Raw genomic sequence first — 22,179 nt, 5'->3', positions numbered from 1 at the left:
ATCTAAGTTAAAGTTATTTGCCTTAATCCTGTTGTGTTTGTACATAATTAAGGCTGCTTGAACAAAGCCGACTCATGTTCGTCTATTTCATCCTGACAGGACAAACGGTCTTTACCTGTCATTTCTAGGCTTTCAGATATTGACCAAAACATTATTCACCCTGTAATGCCTTTTTTAGACATTGCTAAACAGACAAACCTTCCAACTTACCAAAAGCTACTTGGTACAAGCTAAAGGTGTTACTGCTTAGTGGTAGAAGATTCAACAAGAAACTGCAATTCCTTTAAACTCCTGTTACCCTGGAGAATCTGACATCTGTGCATTTACTGAAACCTGGTTCAAAGCCATGGAAAGCACTGGCAGTACATGGCTATAACGGCTTTAATACATTCTGACCAACCACTGAACATGAAAGAGGAAAAGGAAGAGAGGTGTATCTGTACATAAAGGATATCACACCTCAAGGCTGGTCAAACAATATGACATGCTTGAGCTACTCCATGTCCATCTAACCACAGGAAAAATCCATTACTGTATTCTTGCTAACTACAGATTCCCCACTATAAACCAGGAAACCAATACATCATACCTGAAATTACTAGAATCACCCAGCATCCAGCCCAATACCATACTCATGGGTGATTTTTAACTGTCCCTTCATTAATTGGGAGGCATACATGACCACTAACATGCAGGCCCAAAGATTTCTTGACTTTGTAAATTCAAATGCCATGGAGCAAGTAGTCTGCACTCCCACAAGTAGAATAAATATCTTACATCTGGTACTCACAAATATGGGAGAGTGCTGCACCCCCCTCCCCCAGTGTGAAATCCTCACTTTTAAGATCAAATCACAAAGCAGTCTCCCTTGAACTGAAGGTAAAACTAGCCGCCACCTAATCCCAAAAACTTTAAGAACTTCTCTAAGGTAAATTACCACCTTTTAAGGGATGGCATAGCTAGTTTCCAAGCTCCTCCAAATCCAGAAAACTCAGAAACCTATGCAGAGGTGTACACAACAGCCCTGTGTGACCTTATAAGCAACTGCATGGAAACAGTAGTACCAGACCAAAGTAAACCCAGGTTAAACCGCAAAAGCAAGCCACCTTGGTGAACCCCCTGGTATTAATAGGTTGTACAACAAAATAAAGAAAAATCCTAATGAGAAGTAAGAGGGAATGTGCACAGCAGAGCAAAAAACCCTTCATTGGTCTAAACAAGCAACTCAATGAACTAATCAAGTCTCCAAAAGCAGACCTTGAGGTAAATATAGCTTCAAAATCTGTCGTTCTCCTACTTTGGACACAATAGAAGAGTCTTTGTGGGTTCTGTTTGAGCAGCTTTATTTCATACAAGCACATCATGATCGGCGTTAACTGACTAACTTAACTAACTTATATACAGACTAACTGCTGGAATCGCACATGCTTACTCTCTAGCTCTCAAAATGGCACTAATAATGTCATGTGCTCGTTATTTATATATGCACGTTTTGTCTTTGAGATGCTTCTTAAAGGTACAGTACACAGCACATGCACTCTGATCTACATCCTCCCTCTTGAAAAAATAAAGCATGCAATGTTATGAATCTATTTGGCATGCAGATATCGCAGATCGTTTTCTCTCATGCATTTGTACAGGAGAAAATACATATATACACAGTTAAGCTCAAGTTGCTGCATATTTCACACAGGGCCTGGATACTCGTCCATAACGTGTGACTTAAAATTTGGAATTAGACTTAGCAACTGGACCTGTCTGTGTACAATGTTCGTGTCTGGAATTATCTGGAACATCTTCAGGAATGGAATCAGAGGTGGGAACACATTCTGGAATGGAAACATTTGGTTTACTCGGAGATTTAGAGTCTGTGTCACTAGAACAATATTGTGATGATGATTCTGTTACAGGAAGTTGATGTCTGCGATTTCTCCTGTATTCCATACCCTCGGATTCTACAAGGTAGGATCTAGGCTTGGCATAAATTCCGGTAACCTGACCAATCTGGTCAAAACCTTTCACCATTTGTATTCTCACTGTCTCTCCTTCCCTCAACGGATGAAGAAATCTGCTTGATTTATCATAACTGGACTTTTGGATGGAACGCTTCTTGAATAGTTGAGCCTTTATGGTTTTGTTGTTCTTAGCTTTAGGCTTCAATAAACTAAAACTAATAGGCAGCATTGATGTTCTTCGTGTTTCACTGTTGCAGTCATAACTGTAGGGTGCTCCTGCCGGCAGGCAGCCCGAGGTCGGCCAGAATCCCAAAGTCTGGGTCCGGCGTCGGCTGTACAAGCTAGTACCCTGACGTCAGTACGCTCTGGTACATAGTCCTCAGCCGACGCCATCTTCTCCAGTCTTTCTTGCCGTGCGGTGGAAAGCAGCTCGCAAGTCGTTGGTTGGCGATTTTCGAACAGCGTATTTTGTTGTTGTCGGTCCGAAGTTCTTACTTCTCTTCTCAAAGCTAAGTACCCGTTAGAATCTTTTCTTGTTCCTCCGATGTTAGAAAAGGTTAATAATTGTATAACGTGTGGGAAACAAATACCTCATAAAGATTTCCACTCTTACTGTCTACCTTGCTTAGGCCCTGACCACGACGTTTCTTGTTGTCGGTTCTGTGCCAGGTTCAACTCTCATACTATCAAGCGCAGGTACGATTGGGCTCTAAATTATTTTGGCAGACGCTTCAATTATAGAATGTCGTCGGACACTACCGGAATTCAAAAGAAGCGCAAAGACAAAGATAGGCCTCCGAGGTCCAAACAGGACTCGTTGCAGCTGGAGCCAGCGTCCGGTTCGGCTGTCGTCAGTGAGGCGCTTTTGCAGCCCCTGTCGTCCGCCACTTCCGAACCGATGGCCGATACGGACTCACATGGGGAGCCATCAAGGCCTACTATTTTAACTGCTGCAGGACCTTCGGACGTCGCTCCCTCAGATGGGTCCGGAACCGCTGCGGTCATGGGGTATGTTTCTGAGATTAAGTAAATTCAAAAAGACATCGATACTGTCATGTTTTGACCTTTCAAGTAGTTGCTTTGCACTCTTCACTGCACATTGAGCAAGACCATTTGACTGTGAATATTCAGGACTGCTAGTAACGTAAAAAGTCCCATTCTCTTGCAAATTTCTGAAACTGAGTAGTAAATTGAATACCATTGTCAGAAATAACTTTGTGTGGACTACCATGGACTGAGAAATGACGTTTCAGCTTAGTAATAACAGCAATAGATGTTAAGTTAGGTAAGTCAATCTCAAACCAGCTCAAATAAGAGTCTGCCAATACCAACTAGTGTTGACTGTTCCACTCGAAAATATCAGTGGCTACTGCCGACCAAGGTAGTTCTGGAACTTGACTTAGCTGAAGTGGTTCTCTTTGCAGATACGATCTAGTACTATTGCTTATTGAACAATAAGAAAGTACGTTATCAATGTCTTTCATTAATAAAGGCCAAAATACCAATTCTCTCGCTCTTCTCTTAGTGGATGCCAAACCTGGGTGACAACGATGCAAAATCTGGATATATCTTTGTTGTAAGGAAGCTGGAACAACAACTTTAGGACCTTTGAAAGTAATGCCATCTTCTATCAACTTTTCATCTCTGTAAGGAAAATACATTTGCACTTCAGGTGATGCACTGGATTGCTTTAAATCTGGATATATCTTTGTTGTAAGGAAGCTGGAACAACAACTTTAGGACCTTTGAAAGTAATGCCATCTTCTATCAACTTTTCATCTCTGTAAGGAAAATACATTTGCACTTCAGGTGATACACTGGATTGCTTTGACGGCCATCCAGCATTAATGTAGTGATTGAGCTTTTGCAAATTTGGATCAGTCTTAGTGTGATCACGTGACTCATCAAGCCTAGTGGTAGAAAAATTACATACTGCCATCACGTCAAAGTCAAAATTCTGTGTGTCAAACTGTTCTGTCGTATTTCTGGGTGATCTGGACAAGTATCAGCCAGATAGAGCAGTTTGCCTTTCGTATAGACCATCTTGAAGTTGTACTTTTGTAATTTGAGCATCATTTTTTGTAATCTCACTGGAGCTGAATGCATAGGTTTTTTTTAGAATAGTAACTAGAGGTTGGTGAACAGTTTCAATCTGAATATCTTGACCATAAATATAATCATGAAACTTGGAACATGCAAATACTATTGCCAAAAGTTCTCTCTCAATTTGTGCATACTGCAGCTCAGTTTGGGTAAATGTTCTAGATGCATAGGCTACTGGTCTACTTTCCTGAAGTACAACTGCACCAAGACCAAATTTTGAAGCATCACAGGAAAGAGTGACTGGTTTGCTCACATCATCATCATCATCTTCTTTCGGCTTTTCCCGTTAGGGGTTGCTACAGCAGATCATCTGTTTCCATTTCTTCCTGTCCTCTGCATCATGTTCTTTCACACCAGTCGCCTGCATGTCCTCTCTCACCACATCCATAAACCTTACCTTAGGCCTTCCTCCTTTCCTCTTACCTGGCAGCTCCATCCTTTATATCCTTTTCCCAATAGACCCAGTATCCCTCCTCAGCACGTCCAAACCAACGCAATCTTGCCTCTCTTGCTTTGTCTCCAAACTGTCCAACCTGAGCTGACCCTCTAATGTACTGATTCCTAATCCTGTCCATCCTGTCACACCCAACATCTTTAACTCTACCACATCCAGCTCTGACTCCTGCCTTTTTGTCAATGCCACCGTCTCCAACCCATATAACATAGCTGGTCTCACTACCCTCTTGTAGACCTTCCCTTTCACTCTTACCGGTACCAGTCTGTCACAAATCACTCCTGACACTCTTCTCCACCCATTCCACCCTGCCTGAACTCTCTTCTTCACCTCTCTTCCACACTCACCATTACTCTGAACTGTTGATCCCAAGTACTTAAACTCATCCACCTTTACCAACTCCACTCCTTGCATCCTCTACCCTTCCTCTCATTTACACACACATATTCTGTTTTAGCCGTGCTGACCTTCATTCCTCTCCTCTCTAAAGCACATCTCCACCTCTCCAGAGTCTCCTCAAACTGGTCCCTACTCTCACTACATATCACAATGTCATCTGCAAACATCATAGTCCACGGGGCCTCCTGTCTGATCTCATCTGTCAACCTGTCCATCACCACTACAAATAAGAAAGGGCTCAGAGCTGATCCTTGATGCAATCTCCACCTTAAACATATCTGTCACTCCCACCGCAGTCCTCACCAATGTCACACTACCCTCGTACATATCCTGTACCACTCTTACATACTTCTCTGCCACTCCCGACTTCCTCGTACAATACCACAACTCCTCTCTAGGCACCCTGTCATATGCTTTCTCTAAGTCCACAAAAACACAATGCAACTCCTTCTGACCTTCTCTGTATTTCTCCAACACTCTCAGAGCAAACATTGCATCTGTAGTGCTCTTTCCTGGCATGAAACCATACTGCTGATTACTAATCATCACCTCCCTTCTTAACCTAGCTTCCACTACTCTTTCCCATAACTTCAAACTGTGACTGATCAATGGCTTCAGAAAAATTAGAACTAGGAGATGCACTTATGTGATGAACTTCTTTGGTGAAAGAAAGCAGATTTATTCTCAAGCTATCTTTGAGACCCAATAAAGACTGTACTGGTCTTTGTATCACATAGAACAACAAGCTGTAACAGCTTTTGGTAAAATAACATGAAAGCATCACTGAACCTTAGGTTTGAATTTCTTCACCTCCATAAGGAACAAGCTTCGCATTACTGGCCATGTTGACTTGTTCATTTACTCTCACTTTAGTAAATGTGTCTGGTGTTATAACATTACACTTTGAACCAGTGTCCTCTTTATGCTCTGTGGATTTATCATTGATCCAGACCATACAAAACACTTTTCTCTTTGCCAATAAATTCACTGCATCAACTCTTTCACCAACAACTGATAAACCATCTACATAAAAAGCAGACTGTTGCATTTCTACTTGATCAACTTGCAACTGTGTGAGATCTACTTGATTTGAAAAACTTTTGAAAGTGGTTCCATTCTTTGCACTTGTGACATTGCTGACCGAAAGCTAAGCAGTTCTTTTAGACTCATGATTTGCACCACAGTTGCAACAGTTAACAATAAGGCTGGACTTGGGTTTTGCTGATTCATGCTTGCATTACACTGAGGAACTAGCCTTAGAACTTGCTGGAAAGCTACGTGGTTTCCCTGGTGAGCCAGCAGGGGCTGTGGCTGCCATGTGCTTAGTAGGCCTACTTCTGCTTGCCACGTGTTGCATACTATATACACTTGCTTTGGAGCCTGCTGAAACCATGCTCTTGTTACTTGCACACATACTTGAGTGTTTTTCTGTCACCTCATGGATTTGACATATCTCTGTGGCTTTACTCAATGTTAAATCACTGTCACGAAGCAAGTTCTTTCTCACAGCAGCACTATTAATACCACACATGAGCTTGTCATTTATTAGCTCAGCTTTTAAATTACCAAACTGACACATTTTAGCTTTGTTCCTCGGGCCAGTTATATAAGCTGCAAAAGTTTCCCCTGGTTTCTGATCTCTCATGTAAAATAAATGCCTTTCTAATGTAATATTTGTCCGAGGGTTACACATTTCTCTGAATTTGTGCTTCAATCATTCAGGATCTTCCCTTGATTCATCCTGTACAACAATATGATGATTTTCATCTTCTCCCTCATACACTGCTGGTGCATACACAAATGAACGCTCTCTTTCTATGACCTCTGACCCAGCTAGGTTTAATGAAATGAATGCCTTGGTGCATGCTCTGAATAAGCTGCTTGTATAAAAATATTTTACTCTTGCTCAAATATTTTCCAATTCTCTGCAATATTCTGATGAAATACAAGTGGCAAAGGCTTTCAAAATCCATCTGCCATATTAACACATACCAGTGAAGGTTTTTTTTTTTTTTTTACAAATAAGCATAACACATACACATATGCCAGAAATTTATGCCAGTACTTGTACTTTGCCCTTATACCTTGTGCTTCTGAAATTACACGTGGGCTTTTTGAAACTATGCTGTTGGGCATACTCTGCAAAATAACTCTGTCGAGCACTATAACACTCTCTTTAAATTTGTTGTATTGCCAAAGTAATTTATCATCATTTTAAGAAACATTTCAAATACTTCACGTTATGAATAACCTGGGCAAGAGAAGCACAGAGTCAATAACATTTCAAAGTAATTGCACTTTGCGAATAAACTGTACATAGCACACTGAAATTTCTCCAAAATGGCGGTAGCTTGTTGGGCAACTCTTTACAGTACAAAAAACACTCTGTAGTGATGGCATCTTGCAAATAGATGCACGTAGCACAAGAAACTTTTCAAAATGGCTATACTTTGACTGGACATTACAAAATAGTTACGCTTTGCACACAAATAAACTCTTCGTAATATATGCACAGTAATAAGCACACACTGTAAGCACTTCACTGAGATGCTTCAAATAAATTTAATTATGCCCTTGATAGAATATGAAGTTGTAGTTTTGCCAAAACACAGCACTTAGCCAAAAAACATATAGTTGTCTTGCTTCATATACACTTAGTGTGCCCTTTTTGCCCTTATTATATTTGTTTTGCTTGTTTAATCTCTTTTCATGCCCATTGTACTTTTCTCGTGCTCATTTTGCTCTAAACATGCCCATTTTGTCTTAAACATGCCCATTTCTGCTTTAAACTTATTTATTTTACTTTAAACAAGCTCATTCTTTTGTTAAACATCTTATTTTAAACATTTCCCTTAGTTACTAAATCTTTTGTGGCTCCTGCTTGTGTAATAATTCAGTTTGTGCTCTTGTAATGCTCTGTTTTATCCTTTTTATACAATAAATAGCTAGTTTGAATTCTCATTACCTTTAAATCTTTTCTGCCTCTTTTTCATGCTTGTTTCTCTTAGATTACCTTCACTGTCATCTCTGCACCTCATGGCTCCGAATATCAATCTCTGCGATCCCACTTCTGACACCATGTCACTCTCCTACTTTGGACACAATAGAAGAGTCTTCGTGGGTACTGTTTAAGTAGCTTTATCTTATACAAACACATCATGATAGAAGTTAACTGACTTTAACTTGTGTAACTTATATACAAACTAACTACTGAAATCACACATGCTTACTATCTGGCCTCACTCTCAAAATGGCACTAGTAATGGCATGTGCTTGTTATTTATATATGCACTTTGCTTCTTTCAGATACTTCATAAAGGTACAGTACACAGCACTTGCACTCTGATCTACAAAAGCTAAGGATAACTATAAGGTATTTTTCAGTTATGTCCCCAATCTTAAGGGTATTACCCAACAATGTGTGGAATTAGTTGTAGATGGTATCACCTATGCACAGCCAGAAGGTATAGCAAAACCTTACTCGCTGATGAATTCAGGTCCAATTTCACCTCCCCATCACCCTGAGTTCTCTCCCAAGAAATGCCCTCTACCACTCCACCGCCAGTTATCACCAAAGTATAGGTTCCCACTGTGTTCTATAAAGCTAAAAACAGGGCTTCACTTGGGCCTGATGATATACCAGATTGCATTTTAAACTGCTTAAATCGGGACTTACAGGCCCATTAGGATCTCAATTTAACCATAGCCTCCTTACTGACTTTGTCCTGAGAGTGGAGCACAATAGTCATCATTCTGCATAAAGGGAGCCCATCTACTGACCTGCAAAATTACAGACCCATGAGTTTTTGGCCAGTCTTGTATGTAAGGCAATGGAAAGAATAATCATGGACGTGATAAATAATGACGTAGGATCCTCCAAACACTGGACCTGACTCAGGTCATGCCTACTAAATCTGGTGGATTTCTTTGAGAAAGTCAGTAAGGCCATGGCTGAGGTTAAAACAGTACATATCGCCTACCTTGACCCGGTCAAGGCATTTGACACAATTCTCCACTTGGGTATTATAAATAAACTCACAAAACAGGGCATAAATCCTTAAGTCACCAGACTGATAGCCAGTTGGCTCATGGACAGGACACATGGTTAAACTGAGTAAATCCAAATTCAGCAAGAGGCCAGTTGATAGTGATGTGCCACAGGGCGCAGTGTTGGGACCACTCCTGTTTGGAACATACTTCACTGAAGTCGACGCTAGTGTGGAAGGCCTCTGATTGACAAAGTTTGATGATGATTGCAAGCTGGGGGCAATCACTGAATCCCCCAGTGATGGTGGGTCTACATTAGACAAATGATCAGTGCCAGAACCATGGGCTAAATCTAAATGTGAAAAAATGCATTGTCATACGCTTTGGGAAGCCAAATACCCCTGTAAATTCCATCATCAATAGCACACCCATAAGACTAGACTCAGAAGTGAGAGATCCAGGTACAGAGATAGATAATTGCCTGAACTGTGACCACCATGTGTTCACAGTGGTAAGGAAGTCCTTGTATGTGGCATAATTTATAAGTAAAGGTATGACATCCAGATCCAAGGGAAGTATAGTCCCACTGTACTCAGCCCTCATTAGACCAATAATAAGAGTACAATGCACCATTTGGCAAGTACTTTACTGGGCACTTACAGCAGCTGGAGTGAGCTCAGATGATGTTCATCGTGCATACAGCTGCAGTCATAACAGATGGGTTATCCTGCCGTCAGGCGGGTCCTCGGTCGGCCGAATTCCAAAGTCTAGGTCCGGCGTCGGTTGTCGTCACTTCTTCCCTGACGTCAGTACAGCAGGAGTATAAAAGAGGCAGCCGACGCCATCTTCTTCAGTCTTTCTTGCCGCGCGGTGCCCGAAGCAGAAGCAGTTTGCAAGTGCCGGTCGGCCAGCTCCTGAGATTTACGAAAGTATTTCAGCCGAAGTCTTCTTGAAAGCTAAGTACTCCATTGGGGAAACTTTTCTTGCCTCAGACCGATGTCAGACAAAGTTAATAATTGCATTTCATGTGGGAAGCAAATAAATACCGCATAAGGATTTCCACTCTTTGTATACCTTGCTTAGGCCCAGACCATGACATCTCGGCCTGCTGTTTTTGTGCTAGATTCAGTAAGCGCACTATTAAGCGTCGGGCGGAGTTCGCCCTTCACTTTTTTGGCAAAAAATTTAATTATATTATGTCGTCGGATACTCCGACTCCAGTTTTAAGCAAAAAACGCAAAGATAAGGACCAGCATACGAGGTCCGCACCACCTACTGAAACCACGCTAAGGCCGACTACCGGTTCTCCGGTACTCAGCGAGGAGCCTACGCAGCCCCTGAGTACCGATGACAATGCATTACCGGTGTCTTCAGTACCCGAGGTCGCAGGCTCCTCGGCCCCCATTCCTACTACAGATCCAGACACCACTCCTGGCGGGGAAACTCAGAATTTAGACAGGCCTGCCATTTCTCAAGGGGTCTTCAGGCCTTCCTCCTTCTCCATTAAAGCCTTCACTAAATCTAAAGCAGCCATGAAAACCAAAAAACAGGTTCCTCAGACCCCCTCTCAAGGCACCATGCCTAAAAAACAGATGCTTAAAATGGCTGAGGATTTGATTACTCTTATCAGGGGTTCTCAACCCCCCTCTGACAAAAGGCCCAGATTAGAGGAAGACTACCCTTCCTCAGATCAAGCTTCTATTACCTCAGAACTATCTGAGGACCAGGATTATGCCTATTCTCCATTCGAATTCTCTGATGCAGAGGAGTCTATTCCCTCGGTCTCCCCCCTGAGGACTTCTGTTTTGGGGAAACCCTGCATACATTAAGGGAACGCTTTCACTGGGAAGGCCAAGATTACTCCGATTCCAAGGAAAGGCTCAGGGAATTTCTTCTGCTCCCCCAGCATAGGCCTCTGGCTATCCCTCCTGTTTTAGATATATTGGATGATGTGTACACAGAAGCCAGCCTTAATCCTGATTCTTTGCCTCCAGATCCTGTTAAACCAGACAGGTATTACCGGGTTCCTGATTCTCACCAGTTCCTATATAAAAGCCATACTGCTGACCCAGAAACAATTTCACAGGGTCCCAAGGGAATTAAGGCCTCTACTGCTAAAAATCCATTACCTTCAGAGAGGAGATTCCAGAGCTTTAGAAAGGTGGGGGAAAAAGGTGTACCCCTCGGCCACTTTAACCATGAGGGCATTAAACTGTCAGTTCCATATGTTAAAGTATCAACAGTTTTTGATATCTCAGCTGAAAAGCAAGACGACACAACCAGAACAACCAGATTTAAAAGAGTTGCAGGATTTGTTGCATGGTGCAGAGCAAGTGGGTAAACATACCTTGCAGTGTGGTTTTGATGCTTTAGAGGCCTCGTGTAGAGCTGCTGTTATGGGGTCTGTTATACGTAGGCATGCTTGGCTCAAAGAGCAAACCTTACCAGATCATGTCAAAGCTAAATTATTAGATGCACCTCTTCAAAAAGATGTATTGTTTGGTGTTAAAGCTGAGAAGGTGCTAAAGAAAATGGAGGAAAAAGCAAAATCAATGCAAACAGTGAAAGATTTCCTGCAGGTACAGCCTCCACGTTTCAGCAGAAACTGGCCTTCAAAAAAGTGGTCCTTTCCAGCCACGGACAGACCTCAAAGAGGCAGATACAGGTGCCCAAGGGGCAGAGGGCAACCTCAAGGATCTTACAGAGCCAGACAGTGGCAAGCACTAACCCTAAGAGGTGGAGAAGATAGATCACAGTCTTTTAGAAAACGGACACAATGACTTCCCCCTACACCTGCCAAGCAAAGCTTTAATGGCAGCACCTTTGGGTGGAAAACTGACGTTATTCTCAAAAAATTGGAATATTGTTACAAAAGACAAATGGATTCTGGACATTATAGACAGAGGCTACAGGTTCCACTTTCACAACATTCCAAAAATGAGAGGCATGCCAAACCTGCCACAAAATCAAAGGGCAGAGGCACAAAAACAAGTTTCAGCTCTCATGGACATGAAAGCAATTCAAGAGGTACCTGCAAAAGAACAAGGTCAAGGGTTTTATTCCAGACTATTCCTGGTACTGAGGAAAGACAAAGATTGGAGACCTATCTTAGACCTATCCATCCTAAACACATATCTACAGGTGCCAAAATTCAAGATGCTCACATTACAGCAGCTTCTTCCCATGCTGGGCAAGGAGTCTTGGCTGGTAACATTGGACCTTAAGGAGGCATACCTGCATGTCCCTATCAGACAAGATTGCAGAAGATACCTCAGATTTCTTGCAGGTTCAACCCATTACCAATTCTCTGCATTGACTTTTGGCTTATCTACTGTGCCCAGAGTGTTTACAAAATGGCTGGCATCAGTGATCACCTTCTGCAGACTACAAGGGATACAAATCTACCCATATCTGGATGACTGCCTGATCCAAGCGGACAGCAAGGACATACTACTGCAGCACCTGGCGTTTGTAATAAAACTGTTTAACTTCCTGGGATACACAGTAACAAAAAGAAATCAAAACTAATACCCTCTCAACAAATAATTTTCCTGGGTGCCAGCTTGGATACAACCACCCAGATGGCCTACCTCACGCCAGACAAGCAAGGGCAACTGTCTCAATACTTCAGAAAAATGGCAACTTACACCAGGCTAACTGCAAGGAAAATCCTGCAGGCTCTGGGATTCATGGCATCTTGCATCCTACTAATCCCATGTGCAAAGCTGCATATGAGGAAACTTCAATGGTACCTGAAAAACGTATGGTCTCAACACAGCCACAGCTTGGAAACAATTATCCCACTCATTCCATGCCTTCAAAAAAAATTTTTGTGGTGGACTCAAGCTTGCCAAAGAAACACAGGTCTTCCTTTCTATGTACCTCAAGCAACTCAAATCATCACAACAGACGCCTCAGACTACGCCTGGGGAGCACACATGACAGATCATTGCATTCAGGGAAAATGGACCCGAAAAGAGAAGCACCTTCACATCAACCAAAAGGAAATGCTAGCCGTGCAAAAGGCTATTATGACCTTCAAAGACCTACTGCATCCAGGCCAGCTATTGATAAGGACAGACGACACCACAGTGATGTGGTACATAAACAAACAGGGGGGAACTCATTCATACCCCCTGTGCAGGCAAGCCATGACCCTATGGAACACAGCACTGGAATTGCAAATTCAACTGCAGGCACAATTCCTGCCAGGGAAGGAAAACACACTGGCAGACAACCTAAGCAGAAATATGACAGATCCACACGAATGGAAGTTGCATCCTCAACTTTTCACAAAGATAACTCAGGCATGGGGACAGCCAGACATAGATTTCTTTGCTACCCACAGAAATTGCCAGTTGAAAAAATTTTGTTCAAGGACCTATCATCCACAGGCCTGGAAAGTGGATGCACTTTCCTTCAATTGGGCAACATTGACAGTCTATGCCTTCCCGCCTCTTCCTTTGCTGCCCAAAGTTCTATTGAAAGCCAGAGCAAAGAGGCCGAAAATGATTCTCATCGCTCCAGACTGGCCAAGACAACACTGGTATCCGCTCCTGAGGAGCCTGACACATTCCCCACCATGGATCCTACCTCTAAGTCCCTCTTCTGTTGTCCCAGCGCAACTACAAAACCCTTCACAGCCATCTCAAAACTCTAAATCTAGCTGCATGGAGAATTCCTTGATTTCCCAACAGTTTCTCCTCTCCAAGGAGGTGCAGGATGTCATCTTGGAGGCCAGAAGACCTTCTACTAGAAAGGCTTACTCTAGCCAAATGGAAACAATTTTGTGCCTGGAATCAAGAAAAGGGACAGAATCCTTGGGTAATAAATATACCTCAAATTTTACAGTACCTTGCTGAGATGTTAAACAGTGGACTTTCCTTCTCCTCCATCAAGATCCACGCTTCAGCCATTTCTGCACAATACAACACAGATCCTCCATTATTCTCTCACCCTCTCTTAAGGCAGTTCCTCAGAGGGGCAAAGAATTTAAAACCCCCAAGGAAACCACCAGTCCCTGCTTGGGACCTCAACTACGTATTGGAAAAGCTGACCCTTCCTCCCTTCGAGCCAGCTTCTTCAACAGAGTTACAGTACTTGTCATGGAAAACAGCCTTTCTTCTGGCTATCACCTCAGCACACAGGGTTTCGGAGCTACAGGCCCTCATGGCTGTGCAACCATTCATCATTTTCCATCAGGACAGAGTTTCCTTACGAACCAATCCTACCTTTATGCCAAAGGTAGTATCCAGTGTAGCTTTGAATCAGACTATCCACTTACCTACCTTTTATCCTAATCCACAAAACAAAGGGAAAGACTACTACATTCCTTGGACATTCACAGACAACCGTTACTACTTGGACAGAACAAAGCCATTCAGGAAATCTGAGCAACTCTTTGTGTCCTATGCTGTAGGTGCTCAGGGAAAGGCTATTTCCAAACAGACAATTTCAAAATGGATAGCCCACTGCATACGTTTTTGTTACTCATTTCATGGAAAAACTGTGCCTGCATGCATCAGATCCCACTCCACCAGAGCCACAGCTACCTCTGCAGCCTTCCTCAGGGGGGTCCCTACCAAGGACATTTTGGAAGCAGCCACCTGGAGTTCAGTGCATACTTTCTCCAAGCACTATCACCTCCCACTATACTCAAAATCTAGAGCGGGCTTTGCCACAGCAGTCCTGCAGGGCATCCTAGCCCCTCCTACTTCCACTTAGTGCCTACCACCCTTAGTTAGCTTTGGGATTCTACCCATCTGTTATGACTGCAGCTGTATGCACGATGAACATAGTACAGTTTTGTACCTACCATAAATGTAGATGTTCGAGTGCTCATACAGCTGCAGTCCAGGTTTCCCTCCCTCCATCCCCTCTTAGGACAGGCCTTATGATAAACACTTTTCATATAACCTTTTTGGGGTATTCTTTTATGGTGTATTTGCTTGCAACTTCTGTTTTTGATTTATCAACATTGCATCTTTGCATAACATTATGTTTGCCTTCCTTCTGGGGGCACCTGACATCTGGGGCAAGAAAAACTGAAGATGGCGTTGGCTGCCTCTTTTATACCCCTGCCGCACTGACGTCAGGGAAGAAGCGACGACAACTGACGCCGGACCTAGACTTTGGAATTCGGCTGACCGAGGACCCGCCTGATGGCAGGATAACCCATTTGTTATGACTGCAGCTGTATGAGCACTCAAACATCTACATTTATGGTAGGTACAAAACTGTACTTTCCTCACAAATAAAATACAGGGTGTAAACAACATGTCCTTTGTGGATAGACTAAAAGCCCTATCCTTTTACTGTGTCTCCTACTGGCTATTACAGGGTGACCTATGCCTGACCTACAAAGCAATCACAAATCCAGTCCTGATGGAGCTGCTGCACAACCACAAATCAAGCAACATAAGGGTCAACCGATCTAGGGATTTAAACTTAGTCAGCGACTCAAACAAAACATGCTGAAGAGCCCCTTCTTTGGGACAGGCTTTCTGTTCACATTAAACAGTGCCATTCCCTGACCCTGTTCAAACACAGTTTGGATCAGTGGATGGGGAATTGCAAATTCACAGCAGAGGTAGTGCCTATGTCCCTTATAGACAGGGGCAATCTGTAAGATACTCAAGTCATAGGCACAAATCCATGAAATCGTCTTGCCTCTGGGGGCCACATATTGGGTAAAATCTGGTTATATTGGCTAGGCTTGTAAGGGATGTTACACCATTAGCCTAGTAATCTGCTATGAACCTGTGAGCCTACTGTTGTAACTATGGTGCTTTTTTCCAAAGACTGCACCTGGAAAAAGGCCTTTGCTCAGCTGGATTGTCTGGTTAACAAATTAAGATTAAATAAATCTTGGTTTTGCCAGTGCATAGTGACTGTTATTTGCATAATGTTTTTCTTGGATTTACAAGATATGGTGCACCATAGCTGAAGTTGCAGTTGTTCTTAACTAGTTATTTCTTCTAAACCTTTGCAGGTTTTCCAAAAACATGTCCCTCAGTCTGTGATATACCTAAGGAATGACGATTTAGCTGGCTGGGATTTTGTGAGCATTGAGCATATATCGGCACTCATCTGAAGCAAACACAATGTCTGCAGTCAGTAAGTACATGAATTTTAAAATGTTTGAATGTCTGCTGTAGGAGCTGATTATATCTTGGCTAGGAATGCACAGTAGCTTTATGACTCAACCTAACAAATAAGAAGAGGTGCAATCAGAAAAAAATGTTTATCTGTTGAAAAACTTGTCACATAGGGCTCTAGAAACTTGGAGTGATCTGTTTCAGAGTTGGCCTTATTAAAGCTTAGCAAAGCAATAAAAAACATCATGGATTCACAAAGGAGTAGCCTTGGCAGTCATCCCATTAATACGAGTACTACAAATGTGTAGTGAGAAAGTTGTGTAGGAAAATGCTGTTGATATGATCTTACAGAGCTTAAGCATTTGAATGCTTGCTGGAAAGGAAGTCTGACTGAAACCGTAACAAAAATAAGTTTAGGTTAAAGCTTCTAAGAAGGGTATTAGAAGCGAAGACTGCAGAAGGCAGCAGTAAGTGGCTCTGTGCAGTAACCAAGGCTGGTGACAAGTAGAGTTTGTTAGAAGTCGCACTAGGTCTTACTTTTTTGGAATTTGTATCTCCATTATTTTGAAGTACACGGCCAGCAGGGACAGAGGTCTAACTAGGCTGATCTGTACCCTGAGCAATGCCCCCCTTTTGACACTTCTCTTCCAGTTTAAAGTTGAAGACAGAAAAATCCTCTCATTGTGTCTAGTTTGTGCAGAAGGACTCTGCTCAGTCCTTTGCCTAAACTATAGGAAAATGCTATAAAGTTCCTTACTGTAGTTCAGTAAGAAAATCTTCAGACTAGACAAACAGTTCTTGTTTATTAGTATAGTAGCTTTTTGCTAAACTATAACAAGGAGCTATATAGATTCATAGATTACTAGGCTAATGACCTGTGGGGCTTTTCAAAGCCTAGCCAAAATTTCCTGAAAGAGTAGTGATGTCTGTATCCAAACAGGACACTGAGGGCCAGGCATTTATAAATTATCTCTATCCATAAGGGACATGGGTGCCAGGCCTAGTGTAAATTTTCTTTTCCCCAACCACTGGTCTAGGTTGCACTTAAATTGGGTAATAGAAGAACTAAGGTTCATGTGGATGTTTACAGGACTGCCTGTTCCATAGGAGATGCAGTCTCTGGGACACACATCTGTCTCAAAAGTATATTCTGTTTAAGTTACATACCAAATTCTGGTCTTTAGACCTTGTATTTCTGGTACGGTTTAACATACAAATGTGCAGGAGATTCATGAGTGTGAGGAATGGGAGCCAGTCTCCTGTAGATCAACCCCTCATCAATCTATAGGAAACTGTCTCACAGACTAGACCCTGGAAGTTAGAACTGGGGAGTTTACCTCTACAAAGAGGCCGGTCACAAATAGAGTCCCTCAGGGATCAGTCCTGGGACCTCTCCTTTTTTGGCATCTACTTCTCTGAAGTCAAAGCCAATGTCAGTTGCCTCTGGCTGACTAAATTTGCAGATAATTGCAAATTAGGAGCTGTCACTGAATCCCCCAATGACACAAAAGTTCTCCAGGAAGGGCTGACACAAATAACTGGTATCAAATCCATGAACTAAAACTAAATGCCAAGAAATGCATAATAGTATTCTTAGGGAAGTCATCAACCCCTGATAACTGTCATATTGACCACACGCCCCTTACAGTTGACACAGTAGTCAGGCCCTTTTCTCGCAAACAGTTATGACAGACCTGCTCTTTCTTGTTTGTAATCAAAGGAACGTACATAGATGAAGGGTTATCTGACTTGGGGGTCGCAATTTCAGTTAACAAGAGACATTCTACTAAAACAACTAGCTGTCTAGAAGATTTAGGATCACTCTGGAATACCCATTTTCTTAAGTTACTGGGGAGTGCCTTTTAAAATGTATCCATAGTCAGGATTTCTAGAAATTGTATTTACATCATTTACATGAGGCTCTAGTCCCAGTTTGAAAGTGTATATTAAATCGGCCATCTGAAACCTTACCAGTCTGTCCGTACTGTTCACAAGAGTGCACTAAAATTCTTTACAAAATACATTTCAGCATGTCTTTTTCTGGTCAGCATGGTTTCACTCTTCCTTCACACTGATTTACTCAGCATTTTCTCAAAGCCATCCTGTAGGATAAACAGCATCAGTCTTTTTATTTCAGTGCACTTTACTGTACACCCTGCCTGGTTGTTCCATACGTTTTTCCTTTGTAGGACAACAGTTCCTATCCCTTTTCCATGTTTCAGGGACACACTCCTGACTGCCTTTATCCTTTATGCACAACACTGTGGTGATTTAACTTCAAAACCCTCTTTAGACAAGAAGTTAAGAACCAGACACACATACTGTTCCTCATAATACACAGACAGCTACTTCTTGTTGGATAGTTGTATCTGTCTGGTTTGTCTACCTGCTTCAGAATTCTGCATTTCCCATCTGTGATATATCTTTTAGTAAATGCAATCCCAGCCAGTGCAGAACACCACAGTAAGCAGTGTGTTTCCCAGTATCAGCAGTCACTATGTTGTAATATATACTGTAACATGCTGGATATAGCAAGCTGTGGAATGTGCTCAGAGTGCAAAGTGACTGATATAGATTCATAGGTATGTACTAGGCTAATGGCCCTGGAGCTTTTACAAGCCTAGCCCCCCAAAAATTGACCAGGCACCATACCACCTGATGTTAGTCCACAGTGCCCCTATCCAGTAGGGCAACTGGAGTGATCCCTGGGGTGAACATTTTGTTACACATCCACTCATCAAGATTTCTCTTGAGGAGGGTCAGTGAGGTGCTCTGCTTGACATGAATGGAAAGCTTATTCCAGAGTATGGGCAGTCTTTGGGAGATTAACCTGTCCCTCCAGCATGTTCTGTTAATTGTGGTAATGAGGTTGTGATCTCTGGAGCATGTAGCATAGTGGGATTGGGATTTCTTTAGGTGTAGCATTTCAAGTAGGGCTGGGTCGGACATTGCTTTACAAGTCAAGCAGAGATCACCTCTAAGTAGACGATAAGAGACTGAGAACAGCTGAAGTTTCTTGAGTCTGTCCATATAGGACATGTGTTTAAGGCCTAGGATCCTTTTTGTGAGGTACTTTTGTGGCCTCTCCAGCTGATGTAGATGTCTGATTAGGTACATGCCAAATGGGGCGTTATATTCGATGATTGGTCTACTGAGGGATGAATATAGAGGGATGATGACTTCTTTCTTCCTGGATGCGAAACATTTGGTTATAAGATGTGCCACGTAGAAGGACATTCTGACCACAGTGACAATGTGTTGGCCGAAGGTGAGGTGGCTGTCAACCTGGGTGCCCAGATCTCTTATGGCCCCTTCAGTGTTCATTGGGCTCCCATCAACGTGGTAATTCATGGGAAATTAGTTTTTTCCAAAGGGGATGATAATGCATTTGTTGGTGTTAAGCTTCAGGCCATGGTTCCGAAACCAGTTTGGTCTCAGAGAGGCCCTTTTGTAGGATGTCTGCATCACCTGGGGAATTGAAAATGACTCCTAGCTTGCAAAGTAGATGCCAAACAGGAGAGGGCCCAGGACCAAACCCTGTGGGACTCCACTCGTGACTGGTCGACAGTCTGATTTGGAATCCGCAACTTTCACTCTGTGAGTCCTATCTATGAGCCAATTTGCGACCCACCTAGTGATGCAAGGATTGATGCCTAGTTTGGTGAGTTTATCAATGATACGTGAGTGGGGAATGGTGTCAAAGGCCTTGGTCAGGTCATGGTAGGCTGCATGCACTGCCTTACCCTCATCCACAGCTTTGGTGACTACCTCAAAGAAGTCAACCAGGTTCAGCAGGCAGGATCTCCCCTTGACAAAGCCAGACTGTGTGGGGTTAAGAGTTTGGAGATTGCCTATATCGTTGTTAGGCAGGTGCATGATGTTGCGCTCCATAGCTTTGCATGCCAGACTCGTCAGGCTAATGGGGCGATAGTTCCCCGGGTCTGTAGTTGCTCCCCCTTTGTGGAGCAGGATGACTGTAGCAGTGCGCCATTCATTAGGGACATTGCCTGAAGTAAGGCTGTGATTGAACAGGGCACACAGATGGGGTGCCAGTTCATTTTGTAGCTCTTGTAGGATGTAGCCAGGGATACTATCAGGTGCCATGGATGCTGTATTCTTGGCTTTGGACAATGCAGGTTTTACCTGTGCCATAGAAACAGTGGGTGCCAGGCTTTCTTCTGGTATTGTGATAGGGCCCTTGGGGCTGTTTAAAGTTGGCACAAAGTCTGTCGGCCAGTATGTTGGTTATATCTGTTGGCTCAGCATAGGAGGTGCCATTGTGCAATAACTCAGCAAATCTGGGTATTGCCTTGGTGGGTTTTGATATAGCTATAGCAGACTTTGTGGTTGTTTTTGGTGTCTGATGCAATTCTGCCTTCATAGCTGGCTTTAGAGGATTTAATAAGGGATCTCAGCTTTTTGTTGAAACTGATAAGAGAGGTTTTCCAGTCTTGTGAATTCATTTTTTCTGCAACAGTTTTTTTCCTTCTGTTGTAGTTTATTGATGGCTGGGGACCACCAGATTGGCTTCCTTTTTTTTTTTTTTTGGAGGAGAGCTTCTTAGTTCTATTTGGTATGGCAAGATCCATACATTTGTGTACATGCTCATACAATGCACTGGTGTATGATTCGCCAGTCATGCAACTATTTTATATTGACATGGGTGGCAAGAAGTTAACCACCTCCGTTTTTAGGAGCCCAAAGTTGGCTTTAGAGAAGTTTTTCAGGATGGTCACCTTAGCGGGGTTGTAGGTGAGCTGGAGATTTCCATGGTGGACAGTTTGTGGTTGGATTTAACCAGGGAGGAATTGACTATAGGTGTGGAGCAACGGTCTCCCATGTTGTTGATAACCAAGTTAAGGATGTTGCTTCCTCTAGTGGGGGTCAGAATGAGCTGGTCCAGGGCATTGGAAATGATAAATTCCAGAAAGTGTTGGGCCTGTACATTGGTACTTGAATAGTTTTCCCAGTTGATGGAAGGGTAGTTGAAGTCACCCAGTATGAGAGTATTGGGTTGGAACTTGGTAGATTCCAGGGTGCTTAGGAACTTGGAGTGAGAGTCTAGGGACATGTTTAAGGATCTGTAGCAGGCTATGACTTGTATCGCTGTCTTACCCAATGTTAGTTGTACCTGAAGTATCTCGGAATCATTATGCTGGTCTACCAGTCTGGAGGTGTGTGTATCCTTTAAGAATATGGAGACACCACCACCTTTGGAGCTTCCGGATGTATTCTGGGGCCGAAAGGCATAGAATGAGTTGCAGCCTGGGAGCGTAGGGGTGCTTTCTGCCTCTTTAAACCAGGTCTTCTTTACAGCACAGATGTCGACATTCTCCATTTTGAGGAGAGCTTCAAGCGAGTGCATCTTGAAATTTAGACATTGAGCAGCATGACCCTCAGATTGCATTTGTTTGTAGCTATTATGGTGGAATTTTTATTCTTTGGAACACTGCCTAAAAAGGCACTACATGGGTGGCAAGAGCCTTAACCAGTACCCGGAATCTCAGGGGTGACAGATGCAGGCTGTCTCTGGCAAATCATCGATGTCTGTCGATCATGTCATCCCAGGCAGACAGATACTGGATCTCCTTAGAATGACACCAGAAACTTTGCCAATTGTTGAAGTCAATTATTTTCTGCTTGTACTGTGGTATAATTCTGGGTGACGGCAGAATACTGCTCAGGGCTAGGGTCATACCTGCCTGGGCAACATAATCTGAGAGTTCCATCACATCTCTTTTCATGTAGTCCAGGGAGGTATGTCTGAGGTCATTTACATCCACATGGACAATGACTGAGTCATATTTGTACTTGTTGTGGAGTAACCTGAGTGCATGTGTTATGTGGTGGATCCTGGCACCTGATAGACAGCTGACTGTCACCTTCTCCTTGTTCCACTTAGTGAGTGGGACATCAGTGTGCCTCACAATTGAGTCTCCTAGTACATTGGGCAAACTGTTTTGCCTTAAGGGCTTAGGTTGCGGGGCACACTGTGGTGGTGAGCTGTGTGTTCTGGGGTTGGTGTTGTGTTGTGGTGGTCGACTGCATTTCTGTCTGTTGTTTGGGTAAATTTTTATTGAGAGCCTCTGCGAAGGTGGCTGTATGGTTTGTGTTTCTATGTGTGGGTTGTGATGGTTGGTGTTTTGGGGGGCTGTGTGTTCTATGTAGTGAGTTGTAGGTATTG

General features: G+C 43.0%; 1 protein-coding gene across 1 annotated transcript in view; it reads left to right on the top strand.

Annotated features, from left to right (window-relative positions):
• Positions 1 to 22,179, top strand: part of LOC122795584 — a 484,904-nt gene that overhangs the window by 153,406 nt on the left and 309,319 nt on the right. The window contains exon 2 of the mRNA XM_044063834.1: positions 15,890 to 16,014. Within this exon, the coding sequence (XP_043919769.1) occupies positions 16,002 to 16,014 (13 nt within the window). The 5' untranslated portion in view covers positions 15,890 to 16,001. The remainder of the gene's footprint in view (positions 1 to 15,889; positions 16,015 to 22,179) is intronic.

Source organism: Protopterus annectens, chromosome 2.part2, assembly GCF_019279795.1.
Source record: "Protopterus annectens isolate FY-2018-M chromosome 2.part2, PAN1.0, whole genome shotgun sequence".
NCBI classification, from domain to species: domain Eukaryota; kingdom Metazoa; phylum Chordata; order Ceratodontiformes; family Protopteridae; genus Protopterus; species Protopterus annectens.
This window is presented reverse-complemented; position numbering and strand designations above follow the sequence as displayed.